This window comes from Diadema antillarum, unplaced genomic scaffold (genome assembly GCF_040938485.1).
Source record: "Diadema antillarum isolate AM-2024a unplaced genomic scaffold, OU_Dant_1.0 seq00001728_RagTag, whole genome shotgun sequence".
NCBI lineage: Eukaryota > Metazoa > Echinodermata > Echinoidea > Diadematoida > Diadematidae > Diadema > Diadema antillarum.
Window position 1 is genome coordinate 156,038 of NW_027272415.1, and position 16,976 is coordinate 173,013.

General features: G+C 35.9%; 1 protein-coding gene across 1 annotated transcript; it reads left to right on the forward strand.

Moving 5' to 3' along the window:
- The first annotated feature begins 766 nt into the window (after positions 1-766).
- On the forward strand, positions 767-7,234 carry LOC139711908 (beta-4C adrenergic receptor-like). The gene is made up of 3 exons (XM_071623754.1): positions 767-1,430; positions 4,605-4,876; positions 7,109-7,234. The coding sequence occupies exons 1-3, from the start codon at positions 767-769 to the stop codon at positions 7,232-7,234; spliced, it is 1,062 nt and encodes a 353-aa protein (XP_071479855.1).
- The last annotated feature ends 9,742 nt before the right edge of the window (positions 7,235-16,976 follow it).

Genomic DNA, 16,976 nt, shown 5'->3' on the forward strand with positions numbered 1-16,976 from the left:
TGACATTCTATGATTTATTAACATGTCGCGAAAACGTCCTCCCATTACACTCGTTGTAATAGTAACATTCTTTGATTCATTACATAAATTAATTCGCAATAATCAGTTGCGATGTTTCTGTTCCCTTGTCATATCGAAGTGGACTCACCAATTTCTCAAGCGTTTTCGACGATGTAGTTCTCCAATCCCGCCATCATCCCTCATAAATGTTCCTTTTCAGGTTCAATACAAACACGGTCGGGTTTGATTGGACAGTTCATTATTGCGTCCGCCTCACAACACTTGGAATACGTCTGCGGTGTATTAGACGAATGCACTCAGGAGCTTTGGGGTGATATATAGCACCGACGCTCGAAGCATGACAAACGTTTGCAACAGACGTGGATAGCTCCAGTGATGTCCGTTTTTTCTTTGTGGGAATTTTTGCAACGCGTCACTCTTCTTTGCCTTGAACAGCTAGAGGACTTTTCTCTTTGCCCAGAACACTAGAATCTGTCAATCTTTTGATTGAGATCATTTCATCAGTTAACAAAGATACACTCTATCATCTCCGCTTTTTAGACTTTGAAACACTAACGACCACCTGTACAACACAATTTACCATCTTGTGATAGATATGTATTAGAGATCGTTAGAGGTTGATATTACATGAACATTGACTCACACTTATTATTTCACGCCCCTTGACTAAGACAAAGCGATTATTTTATTGGAAAACTTACTATTGCATTTTATCTCGAGAGAAGTTTTATGCTATTTGCTCATCATGTCAGATGTCTCACAAATGTCGAGTACATCAGATAGCGCTTTCTTTGAGATCTCTAATAATCTCGATATTTTCGAGAATATTACAGAAGAGAGTGGGCAATCGAACGTTACCTCCTGGTTCTCGTCCCTTTTCGGCACCCTGTCAGTTGCGATTGCCCTGACTGCAATCCTAGGAAACTCTCTCGTCCTCGCCACCATTCTGACCAACCGTCAACTGATGACGTACACGAACAGCTTCGTCGTCGGCTTGGCGATGGCGGATCTCTGCAACGGTATTGAGATCACTTTCCGAAGCGTGAACACGTTCCTGGGGTACTGGCCGTTTGGCAAGGTTGGCTGTGAGCTATTTCTCTTCTTCGCTAACTACACCGTGCTGGTCATTTACATTCTCACACTCGTCATCGCAATCGATCGCTTTCGCTCGATCAGGAGCCCGCTACATCACCTTCGGATGAAGCGTCTGACGTACGCCGTCCGGCAAATAGTGGCGACCTACATCAGCCAGGTGCTGGTCATCTCATTCTACTTATATGCGTTGCCATTGATGCTCGGCAGGGGGTTCGATATTCCAGATAAAGTGTGCCTGTCTCGATTCAGCATCAACGAAAATACTGGCCTTTACATTATGTTGATAACTCGCTACATTCCTATTCTGACAACAGGCATGTTGTATATAATAATATACGGAATCATTACTCGTCGAAAATTGTTCAAGAAGACATCGACAGCAGAAGCGACGTCAACTAATCCCGGTAAGGAATATTGTATATTTTTGTTATTCTTAACGTGATTTTGCATTTCAATTTTTCAAATTTTGCCCAAAAAATTGTAAACACAGCTTAATGTTCCCTTTATCTACGTAGAAATGCACTTACAACTTACTTAGATGTTTAACAGTGAAATAGTTTCAACAAAAAAAGAAAGTAAACACTTTTTCAAATTTATCTTTCTCATAGACTATTTGGTTAAAAATGGTGTTTTATATACCATGTTAAAGGTAATTTAATTAGCTATCATTCTAGTAGGTCAATGAAAATGTTAACTTTACGCATGCGTAAACACATTCGTTTTTCTCTTCCAAGGCACAAAAGTAAAAATTGCAAAATGGACAAGCTGTTATTCACGCGTATTTGCTCTTCCATATAGTAAAGAGAACAAAATACAAATTCAACACAATAGAAATGCAAATTAATTTGCAAAAAGCAACCTATGATTTCAATAATGTCTCTGTAAGCCTCCTGTGATAAAAAAAGGCAAAAATAATGGAGGAAAATGAAGAATTTTCGGTCAAATCCGCAGTCAATAAGCATAAGAGAAAAATTATGGTAACAAAGAAGTTTAAAGGGACTGTACAGTACTGGGTGAGGTAGGAATTCATGTTTTGAACATTCCTAAATGAGATAATGAAAAGCCTCTTATGAAATATAAAAGAGCATGTCATTTTAAAAAGGATTCAACGTTTATTTGATGAAAATTGGTTTTCATATGGCTGAGATATCCAAAAAAGTGCTAATAATAAAAGGCGACATACCCCAACTTTATTAGTATCTCTTTGTTTCACCTTGTTTTTGGATATCTCAGCCATTTCAAAACCGATTTTCATCGAATAAACTTTTGATACCCCTTAGAACTGCATGCTCTTTGACATCTCATAGAGTGGTTTCTGAATATCTCACAAAACGTTAAAAGCTAAATCTTCACCTCGACCAGAACTGTACACACCCTTTAAGTTTGAAACGTCATTCCAAATTTAGAAAATTTGAAATTATACTTGGTTCTTAAATTTTTCTCGTGCATTCTTAAATTCCTTAATCAAAGGTAGAATGAAGAAATTCTGTCGAATCAAGGGAACTGATACTTATTTCTGCTGTTTAATTCATGTCTGTCATCACCGCTCATTGCGTTAGATTGGTCTTTTGTTGTCACTGCTATCTTGGAGGGCATTTGCAGATGAATTTCAATATGTGCAATTTTTCATTTTCTGCTTTGGAGGACAAAAACGAATGTATTCACTCACGCGTAACATTTCCGTTTGTATATACCTACCAGGTTGATAGCCAATGAAATAATCTTTGATAATTTTATGGTATATGACACATTGATTTTTATCAAAATCTTCTATGAAAAATATTAACTTGAAAAAGTGTTTACTTTCTTTTTTTGTTCAGTTTACATTCAAACTCCCCTTTTTAGAAAAGAAGAAGAAGTACCATGAAATATTTCTCAATTCCAAGAAATTTCGCAGTATTATGGTCCTTGATACTGTGCATTCGATTTGAATTTCATGCGATTAAATGGCACTTGATCAACAGCGTTTAAAGCGTACGTTAAAAATTGTACTGCTCATGCCATTGAGTGAAAACATTCATGATGAATAAGATAAAGCATATTTTTCATAGAAGTAACTTATTTAGCGACAACATCAATTTCAATATCATTAATTTTCCCAAAAGGATTGAATAGAATGATCAGCGGCAGGTGTTGATACATATCAAACTGATCTAACTCTATAGTTTTGGCAATTATTGTTCACTTGATATTATTTTTATGTTTCCTTAAATTTGATTCGGTTATTGTACAACATGAATTGATAACCACTTTTCTCACAAACAAGAACCGTGCAAAAAGAGGAACAGAAATCTGTATTTTCAAAGCCATTTTTCACCAATCCCTGTAGGCGTATATGTAACCCAAAACTTTTACCCTGGATCAGGGTTTCTTTTGTTCAACCGGACAGCTTCTATATAATATAAAACCGAGAAAACTAACAAACGTCAAATCTTGTAAATTATACCTAATAACAATCTATACAAGCATTTTCATGGGGCCATTTCGTTACAAATTTTCTTTTAGAATATTTCAAACATTTATGTGGGCCCATATCACATTCACAGCATTGCATGAAAAGCAAATAATATTTTATTGTCGAAATAAATCATTGTTAAGCAAGAGGATAAAGTCTGAAAACCGATAAACGTCTCAATATCTACGATATTAGTATGATCGTAGCAGGGCAACTGGAATGAAGAGGAGAATGCTTCGAAAAGGCTTTTCTATAGTGTTTAATCTATGTTCATAAATGTGCGGAGTAAAATGACAGTCCTTAAGAAGTTAATCAGGTTTCCAATTAAGAATGGGTATTATCATTATTTGATGTCATTCGTTGTCATTGTTTTCAACGTTCATTAAGTCTAGTCAAATTATTGAGTTTACAAAATACGGTCTTAAGAAAAAAGCCGGGGTATGAATTCAACCTTTACAACGTTTCTTTATAAAGGACACGTAAGTAGTGGGCACAAACTGGCCTGAACGCTTGAGATTACAATGAGACGGGAGTAAGGAAGAAGATTAAACAAAAATAAATCCTTTTAAGACTGTTCAAAATGACCTCTTCATATAGTCCTCTGAAATAACCTTCAAATTGTCCTGAAATATGCATATCTACATCATATTTACACGAAATAGCAACGTCTTGAGATTTCAAGGCCTCGCTAAAGATGCATGATGTGTACAATGTTTCATCTTTCATTGTCATTAACAAGTAATATTGATTTTCACATAATGCCTACTACACAAAACAAGCTCAATCTAACCCAGATTACCATTGCCATTAGCATTGAGTGTTTGACCTGATCTGACTTCTTCACTTCGATTTGATTACAATGTCACATCTACGATTGAAGATCGACCCTACAACAATAATGATTTACGAAGTGACGGCATCAATTTTTTTTTATTATGTTTTTTATTTACATTCATGATAATATTATGACATCGGCCCAGCAAAAAAATGTCTTAAGCTTTTTTAACACTTTTGTCCTAACTATCTCTAATAGTGTCAGCTGTTCTACGGACAGGGAACTCTCGAGAAAGTCGCAGTGTGGCTACAGTGTCGGTAAAGTTTGACAGGTCAACCGAGGATGAAGGGCATCTTGAGACCGCTTCCCACCAGCACCCCTCGGCAGGTGGGAAGAAAAGGAGCTACCACCGGGCGGAACGAACTCTAACCATGATCTTCTTCATTCTCCTCGTCTCTAGTCTGCCGTTTATAATAGCTTACAGCGTTCACGTGTTGTGCAACCATTGCGTGTCCATCGGAGTCTTCAACGTATGTCCACATTCCTCTGACAAAGATTCAAACTTAGTATGGTGTACACAAGTCAAAGTAACAACGCTTATTATCCTTATAAACTTCAGAAACTTATCAACCTTGCACATAATGATTCAGCAAGACGAAAGGTCATATTCCTTTTGTTTCAAAACAGAAATAGAAAAAACAAACACACGATCTACACGAATAATATAGGAAGAAAATAATTATCTCAACGCGTAAGCAAAGTTTACCATTTCTCTGTACTGTTTCCGAATGTTGTCTGCCATTACATCCTATAGCACAGAGGCATGTTAGTTTTTTTCTCAGGGAACTTAATTGAATATAATTTTTTTTTAAAGTCATTCGTGTCAAATTGTCGTTATAACGTTCGTTTTCATTGCCATATGATAGAACACCTAATGATCTTGATTGAATTTTCATCAATCCCCCCCCCCCCCCAAATAAAAGAGCACAATTCATTGCACGGTTACGATTTTGCTGCCAGCTAATTTACACACAATCGTTGGAGATCTGTACACGCACAGATGACATAATTTTGTTCTTGATCAGACTTATTAAAACGGCCAATGTCTGACATGCTATGATGAAGAAGCCAAGGATAGAAAGAACAAGATGCGATTGATCTTTCTTAACAAAGGAAATTATGTAACGTATTTGACCCGTCTGTGTCTATACTCAGACCCTGGAAAACAGCTATAGGCACATCATACTGACCTATAGGTCCTTATTGTTTGCTATGGGATATTGACAATAGATCACATAATGTTCAACCAAGTGTCAGATGTTCAGAACTTCCTTAACCTATTGAGAATGGACCGGTTTGCTACAACACGCATTTCCCATAGACACCTGCCCAAGTATACTCGGGACTCGTCCTCAACGGGTTAAATACAAATCGAGTAAGTCAGGTTATGAGATGTATGAAAGAGATCTGAAGAAAAATAAAATCCCTTTGGCAATCAATGTTCCAACATCACATTGTCATGATTGTAGTCTACTGAGGAACGCCTTTTCCGAAAAACGCAAGAGACATGTCGGATGAGTGGATCGATATGGCATGCCCTCATTTTCTGACCGAAAGTGATAATTTAGGGAACTTTTGGAAACTTTAGAGTTCAAATTTTAAAACAACCAAATGAGTTTTTTTTTTCTTTTTGGAATTAACTCAATATTCTTCAAGTTGTTAATGTTTAACTAAACCAAGTTTATCTGTATTAATGCATAATGGCATAACCACCCTCAGAGACGGCGACCGTCTCTGAAGTTTTTTTTTTTGAATTATTGTTCATCATCTATGATAAAAGAAAAGTTGATACGTTCATTTATGACCACGCTGGTGTATAATATCTTTCTATTTTCTATGTTCCTTCATTCAGACATCAAAGGAAAACATACATCACTACACGAATCAACGCATTATAATAACGTTAAGTGTACGTAGGCCATATCCAATGTATCTCGTCTTTGTCGTTTTGGGATAGAATTTCTACATGTCTTATGATTGCAATACATCTTGTTAGTGACTGATTTAATCACAGCTTTAAGGCTAGCTGCATAACACCGATAGGAATGAGAAGAGGGATGCTAATTCGGATCAAAATGAAGTTAATTCCTTTATTAACATGCATAAATATTTGTAACCAACAAGACAATACGAAGAATAACAATTCTATTATGGGGCGTTGTGGCATATAGTGGATAAGACTCCCGTTCGGAGGACACGAGTTCGAATCCCGCCCAGTGCTTACGTCCTTGGACAAGATGTTTTTACCCACTAAGTCCCTCTCGACCCAGGTGTATGAATGGGTACCTGGCAGCGCTAGGGTAATATTTTTTTGTTTGTCCTCAAACTGAGGGACTTTGTTTAAATCAATTGTTCAGATTCATGCAAAAGTCAATACAAGCATAAAACAATTGCAATCATAGTTCAATTTACATCAAATGAACATTCTGTATGTAATGGATTTTATCATCGATTGCTGGAATACTTCTCTTTTGGGAAATATCATTACAATGTAACAGAAAGTCATATTTGAGCTGGGGTAATAATAATAGCAGGACCCTCTGGTAGAGCAGTGGCAACACTGAAGAGGCTACCTTTGGTAAATAAGACCTACCCTTGGTATTATAGTGGAAGCAGCTGGTGTATAGGAGTAATAATCATAATGAATGGAATAGTGACTTTTCTAACTTTCCCTCGCCATCTCTCACATTCTATTCTATCAGGCCGTTGTGGTGGTTAGCCACATGAGTTTCGCCATCAACCCAATCTGCTACGCTGCGGGGAACCCCCTGATCAGAGCTGGGATCATTAATCTGATCTGTACACCACCACGAGCGGGAAAATATTAAGGAATTCGTCGCCAAATGATCAACAGCAGGAAACGAAAGCCAGCTTATATACCGACCACACACACCAACAATGATTGCACTAACAGCTATAAATCTGCGTCGAAATTTTCTCCCCTTTTCATGCCTTCTATTTACAGTGATGTTCTATCAATCTTGTATCCTCCCATGCGTCGGAATGGCTTGCCTTACAAAACATAGGGACATTTGCGTATCACTCTCATTTTGAGAGCACTGCACAATAGGATACCTACATACAAGCAAAACAAAATTTCCTGGGACTTAGACGCATAGCAAGCAAACTCGGCCGGAAATTCGTCTTATCTTTAGCCACTAGCCTTTGCATCAGCTTTCACGTTTCACTAATGTCTGATGTACATACACTCAGCAAAAAAAAAAGAAAGTAAACGCTTTTTCAAGTTTATATTTCTCATAGAATATTTGGCTGAAAGGTAATGTATTATATACCATATCAAAGGTAATTTAATTGGCTATCAACCTGGTGGGCCAACAAAAAGGGGAATTTTACGCATGAGTAAACACCTTTGTTTATCTCTTCCAGGGCAGAAAAGTAAAAATTGCAAAACTGAACAAGTTGTCATTCTTGCGTATGTGCTCTCCCATAGAACAATAAGAACAAACATCAAATTTCACACAAAAGGAAACATGAATTAGGTTGCAAAAATAAATCTTTGATCTGTATGATATCTTTTAAGACCAAATGATCAATGAAGGCTAAATATAAAGGAGGAAAGCAAAGAATCTTATGTCAAATTTGAATTCAAATGAAATAAAAAAATGTAATAATCAACAAATATGGTAGAAATTTGAGGGTTTTTTTTCAAATTAGGAAATTGTAGGCCTATATAAGATTTGGTTCTTGAGTTTGTCTCATGAATTCTTAAACCACTAGATTAAAAGAAATAAATAAAGAAATTCTGCTCATTTTATCATCTGTATGCTTATTATTCCCTATGTTATTTGAAGTTTGATTTGACAGAAAATTTTTATTTCCCCCTTTAATTTCCCATTTTGCTTTTCTTAGAGGTCATAAAGAGATAAAGAGAATGAAAACTTGTTTTTGCTATTTCACTCATGTCTCTCATTGTGTTAAACTGGTCTTTTGTTGCCAACGTTATTGTGAAGGGCATTTGCCAATGAAAGAGAACATGCCAATTTTTGCAACTTTTAATTTTGTGCTTTGAAGGACAAAAACGAATGTGCTCACTCATGCGTAAAGTTTTCTTTTTTATCAACCTATGAGCTTAATAGCCAATTAAATTACCTTTAATATGGTACATAATACATTGATTTTCATCACAATCGTCTATGTAAAATATGACCTCGAAAAAGTGTTTACTTTCTTTTTTTGCTGAGTGTATATTGTTTTTTTTTTAGTTGTCCGTTTTGTGCATACACCAATGATATTTTGTTTTTTATGCAGACACATTCACTCATTATGGTGTATATCATATCTATCATTTGAGTGACTGTAATTTGTACATCACTTTTTTTTTCTGTTAACTTTTGCTATACAATTTAGTGATCTTTTTTTAATCGACCTTGTAAAATCTTACGTGCTCTTTGGTATATGGCAGAACTGTAGTTTCCAAAGTTCATTGCACAAAGACATATCAAGAACATTGTACGAGAATGTTGTCAGGAAGGTATAATTCTGTTCAGTTTCTGAAAATGTACTGTAACTTTTTTTTTCATTTAGTTTACTTTTTTTATTTCCTTTCAATTTCTTCTTTCTATTGTATGAGTCGAGGGATAGTCCACTTTGCGATCGATACAACTTACTCAAAATGCTCCTCCATTTTTTTCCTGCAGTATGGTATAGTATTCATGATGAATAGAGGCGACGTACAAAGCGCCATTACCTCCTGACCCGCTACAAGTAACGATTTTAAAGGAGTGCAAAATATGCATCGATTTCCACTTACATTTCATTTGAGAGTAAGCTGATTTTACATCGCAGGGTCTCGATCAATATTGTTCCAAAAGCTATGAATCCAGGGAAGAACCTTAAAACCACATCTTTCTTTTATCTCCCAGTCTGTCTGTATTCAGTTTGTAATCGATACAAGCAGTCGCAGCGGAAATGTTGGTCGAAAAAAAAGAATTCAAGAGAAATAATAAAAAAATATAGCCCAGCAAAGTAATACTAATGGAGATGATTGATAGAAAATAGAATAATAATTCAAGAAATTTTTTGATTTTTTTTCTGTTTTGATCTTTTTATTTATTTAACAGAAATCAATAGAAGAGAAGGGGTTTGCTTAGATTAGAAAGTAAGGCTTCTTATATCTTCGTTAAAAAAAAGTTTCTTTTTCTGGTATTTATGTTGGTGTTCATGCTTTGAAGCCTTTTTTTTTTGCGCGATTGACGTGTTTGATGATAACTTTTTGGTTGGCGTTCTAGAATTGCTATTTTTCCTTTCCTTTTTAGTGCTTTTCATTTAGAATGATAAATTCAGAATATTCAGCAAAGCAAGTAGTGATTATCGAAATGGCTTGTAATCAAGGATGGATGATGAAATCGAAATAGAATATTGTTTGAAATATTTGTAAGACACTCAAGCCGATTGGAATTTATGTTTTCATCATTCATATCACCATTTCATTATGATTTCCTCGTATCGGGGCAAGTTTATAATCATTGTCATATCTTATTACTACTGTCATATCTAGAAGAAAAATGAGTAAATATCATTATTACATTAGTAATACCATTTAATAAGTTATAAAACTGAGTCAAAGGGCACTACTTGGGTAAACCACCTTCTTGGATTTAAACCTGGATTTCTCTCTTAATGAGTGAAGAGCTGTAGCCTTTGGTGGCTTGAATGCGTGTGTGTGTGTGTGTGTGTGTGTGTGCGTGTGTGTGTGCGTGTGCGTGTGTGTGTGCGCGTATGTGCGTGTGTGTGTGTGTGTGTGGGGGGGGGTGGGTGTGGGTGGGTGTGTTTGTGTGATCATCCATTTGTTCGCCACTTCGACGTAGCTTAGATTTTTTTACAATGTTTTTACATTGAACAGACAATCCTAGACAATTTCCAAAAGCTTTAGTAATGAATATTCATTATATTCATGTGTGTGTGCTTGTGTTGTGTATCTACTTATGATTTTATCAATCTGAAAACCATCTCATAGATTATATCGTCAACACAGTCTATAATGTTTTCACATGGAAGAACATAAAATGTTAGCCTATTTCCTAAAGAATTCGCACTTTAATAGTCAAGACTTCTCCTTCAACATGTTCACGAGTGATTGCGTTTGGACTTTGAAACAGTGTTTTTCTGAAGCTGTTCTTTGGAAAGATTAGAAAGCTGAGAGTCTGGAAGGTATATGTCGAATTTGATGCTAAAACTCAGGAAATTGCCACTCATTCATTCATTTATTTTGCAAAATATAAAACAATATACAACTTACAGGTCATTACAAAGAAACAAATACATGCCAGGACTCCTAAGAAGCAATTGTGTGTTTGTTGCTGGAGCCCTCAAACCAAAAAAAAAAAAATAATAAAGAAGATAAAATACTGTACATACAATCAACCAACACTTATTGTGACATGGACCAATATATACAGAAGATTAGTCCAAACTGAAATAACACATGTACTTACATCATCTTGTTGCCATTCAACAACTTGTACAGGGCGTATAATAAAAAAGGCAATCCAACTTTTAGAGGGTTACTATTTCATAATTGTCAACTACAGAGAGCACAATATGTTGGTTGTGAGGAAAGAGGAACTCTTCTGCTTGCCACTGAGACCTAATTGCGTTACAAATGTCATGAATGACTAAGCGCTTTAACTTTAAAGAAAACAGTGAGAAACTGCACTTTTTCCAAGTTTGACTGTGATCATGAAAGAACATTGAATGTCTTACTGAAATTAATGAGATCTGACAATGAAAGTGGTCAATAAAAAGTCCACAACTGATATTTTGTGTTTAGGGTTTCTCCCATCCTTGTATAATGGTCCATAACCTTCAACATGGCCACGTGTTCGATTACTTGGTCACTCCCACAAAGGCCAACCCACGCAATCCATTTTTTCTCTCTTCATATAATCAAGGCATAGTCTGTCTCTGCGAGCTATGTGTTGAAAATGAACAGAGAAAAAAAATACCCAATTATTCTAACTTGGGTAAAATATCGAAAATGAGTGATAATGTTGGAAAACTAAGACTACTTTAAAACATACGTACATAGGTTTCTCTTCAGACCATCTCTCTCTCTCTCTCTCTCTCTCCCTCTCTGTGTTCCTCTCTCTCCGTCTCTATACACAAGTGTTTAATGTCTCTTATGTCATCACTTTTGAAAGTTGTTGGAGAAGTATAAGGATTTGTGTATATTTTGTGTATATTTTATATATTTTAGTCTATAAGTTTGTGTATGCATATATAATTGTGACATGAAAACTATGTTTAATTTTCATTGCAGTTCTTCCAATGTGTATGTACAAGTGTATTTGATTAATTTTGATATTTTGGTCATCAGGTGTCCTTTATAAATATATATATTTACATGTATATATATATATATATATATATATATATATGTATATATATATATATATATATATATATATTTACTTATTTATTTATTAATATATATATATATATATATATATGTATGTATATATATATATATAAATATATATATATATATATATATATACATATATATTTGTTTGCAAAAACCGATAAGTCCATTTTTGAAGATTTTGAAGTACGGTCTCTATTATAAAGAACAAAATAATACCTTTTAAGTGATATATTGGTCACTACATATAAAGGTATATTTTTGAAAGTATTGTCAAAAGAAGCAAAAATTTTCTTATTGTTCTCTATATTTTTCTTGACCTTTAATCGCAAATATCTCCATTTGACAATTTTGGACTTATCGGTTTTTGCGAACAAACGCTTCATTTATATATAATTGTGTAGTTTTATATTTTAACCGAAGAATGATTGTATGATTATGTATGTTATTACAAAATGAAATATGATACTGTACAACATTTTGCAATTCAGCCATCTCCATGGCAGCAAATGAATTTTTAAATAAACCATTACCATTCCATCAGCATATAGGAACAGAAAGTGAATACACTGTAGGCCAAGGAAAAGATAACTCACGGCGGGACATGCAGGGCCCTCACACTGCCCTAGCGAGATGTCAGATATCTCTGTCACACAATGGCTGTGAACAAAATAATAAGCAATATCATGAATATATTATTTGGAATACAAGTGGTAAAATGTACACTTGTTTGGAAACCGGGTCTGTTGGAGCAATAATAATAATAATTGACAGTGCTTATACAGCGCATAACACAAGGTCATAATGTCCCTATGCGCTCAAAAATGAAAATTTTATACAAAAAAAAAATACAATTCCAATTACAGTAATGTAAACAAATGCGTTTTCAAGGCAGACTTGAAACTATTTATATCTGTGATTTGTCTTAATTTCTGAGGTAAATTATTCCATAAGGTAGGGTACCAATAGCAAATGTTCGTTCTCCGTAAAATTTGGTTCTTCTATTTGAATTAACAAAATCTTTACTTTTTAAACGAAGTTTCCTCACTGGTGTGCAGACTCGAAGTAGCTCCCTTTAATAAATAATGTGGAGCAAACATAATAAAAACATTCAAATGCTGATAACAATGTCTTAAATTGACTCCGATTTTTCACTGGAAGCCAGTGTAAGCTTCCTAAAACTGGTGAAATTTGTTCATGTTTCTTGAGTTTGGATACTACTCGTGCAGCAGAGTTTTGGATTCAAGAAGAAAGAAGAAGAAGAAGAGGAGGAGAAAGGTAGAGGAAGAAAACAAAAACAAAAAACAAAAACAAAAACAACTCACGTATACAGTAGACACATGTAGGTAACACGCGATCAGACCACAGACTATGTTCCTCTCATGTGTGCTACAAGGCCACGTCACCCCTGTGTTGAATACATGAAACTTGAGGAACATGATGAAACTAAGAGTGCATTACAATGTACATGGCAAAACTTTCACTAAAAAACAAAAATAGTGTGCATCAATGCTCATTAATGCTCAGGAAACACTGTAAACCTCATACATGCTGTATTGTGTGACAAGAGGTATGCAACTTGTAAGATAATCGAGAAATTGTGGTAACAGGATAGAAGGAAAGCTTGGCTATATCTATGTTCACAAAATGCCAAATGAAATGAAATGCCAAAATTAAAGACTTGAATGGATCTAGGCTATACATAAATCGCAGACAAATCAGTATTGTTGCCATGTTAGTAATAGAAGGGTCATGCACTTTGTACTGATATATCAATTTTTGTTTGTATCATATTATTATGTGTAAGTAAGTGTATGTATGAGTAGTTTTATTGTATGGAGTTTCGACTATTATACTTTTTCATGTGAAGTTGGACCCCTCGGAAGACCAGCACGGCCACGAAGGCCTAGCTGAGCAGGGCAATCCATCCGTTTTCCTTCAGTTATATATCCCAGTTTTATTGTATCTTTGTTATTTTTGTGATTTTACGGTGAATAAATAAACAAACAAACAAACTCTGAACATGATGATGAGAAATTCACTTCATTAGGTTTGACTGTTGTTTTTTTTTTGTGTGTGACCTGTGTCTTTGTTGTATTGTACCACTTCTGTTTCCTTGTGCTGGAGTGACAGTGATCTTATAGCACGTTCAACAGAGGACACAAGAGCTTTCACCTGTGAACTCTGACTACAAGTTCGAGGAGGTGGGGGGGGGGGGGCGCTTCAACTCTCCTTGTGGCACCACTCTCCTCATGACACCACTCCCCGCATCTCCCCTGCAGCGAATCGAACAGTTTTGGTATGTGGGTATGATACTGCTATGACATTATAGACGGGGGTTTCCTGTCAAGTTCTGCAAGTATTCAACCCTTAATTCCGTTGAGGAAAAACTTCAATAATTTAGAGCCACTGCATTTATCAAATATCAGTTAAAGAGGAAGTACATTTAACTCTTTATGTGCCACGTTCGCACGTCCGACTCAGTCGACGGCGTGCCAACTTCGCATATTCTACTCAAACCCACGTACCCTTCAAAACCGATTGATAAATCGCCAAATGCCGCGGTGCAATTACAGCTTTTCTCGCACTTCCATTTGACTCACATACAAACTGTAGGGCTAACACCTGTAAATAAAATGGAATGTCCCCGACTGCTTCACAATATTGTACCAAAGATACCGAAATAAATGAAGAAAAAAATTAATCAAAAATCAGAAATGCAATTTGGCATAAAACTAGCTGCAGATATTGAGTAGGAATTCCTCTAAAAACTGCATTTTGGTGCGAAGATGAAAGCTTTACTCATGGGGCTATATTTAATGGAGTGCATGAACAGAAAATGGGTGTTTTTTCTTTTGTTGTTGTTGTTTGGTTTTTTTTTGTGTGTGTGAAAAGAACTCGTAGTCTGGCTTTGCGGACCCTTGGACAAAGTTTGAGCTGAAGAACCCGCCTTGGAAATTTGATGGAAGAAAGGGTATAGCTCACTTATCCAGGTGAGTGAAGATGAAACACCTCATTTCTCCCAGCTATTTCACAGAATTTCTTGAATTTTGAATTTTAACAGAAGTCTCTTTGGGGAATTATTTACCCGAGTGAGCCCTATAGAGTATACATGTAATGCACACAAGTCAATCATTATGGGAAGTATTCATCCCGTACAAGCTCTGCTGATTTATGTTAATCTATTCTGTCAAATCCCTCCTCCCCCGTCTACTCCGCCTACCCCCACCCCCTAACTCTGCCTAACTACAATTTGTTTTGTTACTATGTTCTTGTGGTGCTAGATCTTAGTACATAGTAGTCATCAGGGTGAGTATCACACAACTTTGAATAAGGTGATGACGATACCCCCTTTAATAATCAAGGTTAACTGCCTGTATGTCGATATTCATCTTATGAAGAACTAATCAAGTTCAAGTTTCAAGTTTGTATAACATTTATTTTCCATCTTTTTTTCATGTAGGAAATCACACGCATGAAATTATTGTACAGGAAGGCAGAACCTCAAAAAAGCAAAGCTTGTGGTGAGCTGCCTTACAAAAAATACATTACATCACAAACACAAACACAAAAAACAAACAAACAACGAAAACATGATAATAGTTCCCATGACAACATCAAAATGAAATATTCCTCAAAGGGAGTAGTACAGAGAGGCAACAATGAGTATGAAAATACAATTGTAGTGACAAGCTACAGGCTATGGCAAATGGTGCATATACCTGGGTACAGCAAACCTCGCACGAGCCGAAGCTCTAGGGACTGAAAAAGAAAAAAAGAAAATGCGACTTTCGCGAGAGTCGATTTTTTTTTTGACTCACAGTTTATGTACATGTATAGTATATTTGCATGCATGCATGTGTGTGTGTGTGTGTGTGTGTGTGTGTGCATACATGTGCTGTGTCTATAGTGCAACATAGGTAGCCACTGCTGGCAGACATTCTCTCAGCTGTGTGCTTTCATCCCTGCCGACCCTGAAACAAAACACTCTCCGAGACCCCCGGTACCCAAACTATACAGCCAGCCGGTCATGCACAAACAAGCAAGCTCCGCCCACTTGACCTGTGTGTGTGTGTGTGTGTGTGTGTGTGTGTGTGTGTGTGTGTGTGTGTGTGTGTGTACATGTGTTATGTCTACAGAGCAACACAGGTAGCCACCACTGGCGGACACCCTCCCAGCCTCGTGCCCCCATAATTATCTCCGCCAACCCCGAGACAAGTGATCCCAGGCCCATCCCACTTCATTGCAGTCACGCACAAATAAGCTCCGCCCTTTTGGCCTGTCACTAAAAATACTAAGTAATGAAACAGCGATTGACTTGAACAAGGAGTTCTGGCTTGACATACATGGATAAAGTATAGATGTGCTGTGTAAATGGACAAAGTATGGATCAATATACTGTGTGTATGTGTTCGACATGCATGCAGAGCAGTACGGCACTCCTCTAATGTAATGAGAATGCCAGACAAAAAATCTTCTTCGGCTCAAGTAATGTAAATAAAGTGTATTTTTTTTTTACAAAAGGGACCGACTGTTTAACTTCGACACAGCCGAAATTCGACTCTCACACTTCAGTTTATGCATATATTTCTTAGAGAAAGTACATAAAGAAAAAAAAATCAGAACTTTTTATTTAACTTCGAATTAAGTGATTTTCAACTCACCCAACGTCGACTTATCCGAGGTTTACTGCATCTGAATTATCCTTTGCATATTTAATTACTACCAATAATATGAAACACTAATCAACACTGCAAGATATATTTTTGGAAAAAAACCTAAAGGGCATCATTTTCAAAAGTGTCATTTTAAAATTTTCCAAAGTGAGAAGCTTTACAACCCTTCAATGTGCAATTTCTCATTTGATGTAGGGGCAACTATCATCAAAAACACATTTATGATGTTAAAAAATCAATTAAGAAATATGACCTCTGATATAGGGCTCACATGTTATAATGCAACAATAGTTCATAGTATATATACCAAAGTAGGCTGTATAATAATGATGGCTCGGTCACAGTAAGTTCATATTAATGTATAGTTTGTTTGTTTTTCTTCATCTTCTTTTTCTTTTTCTTTTTTATTACATAAAATTGGCAACCTTACATCATCATTCTGGTCTTATCTTCTATCCGTTCTCCGTTTCTTTTTCACAAACACTGATTACTCGGGGCTTACAGCCAAACAAG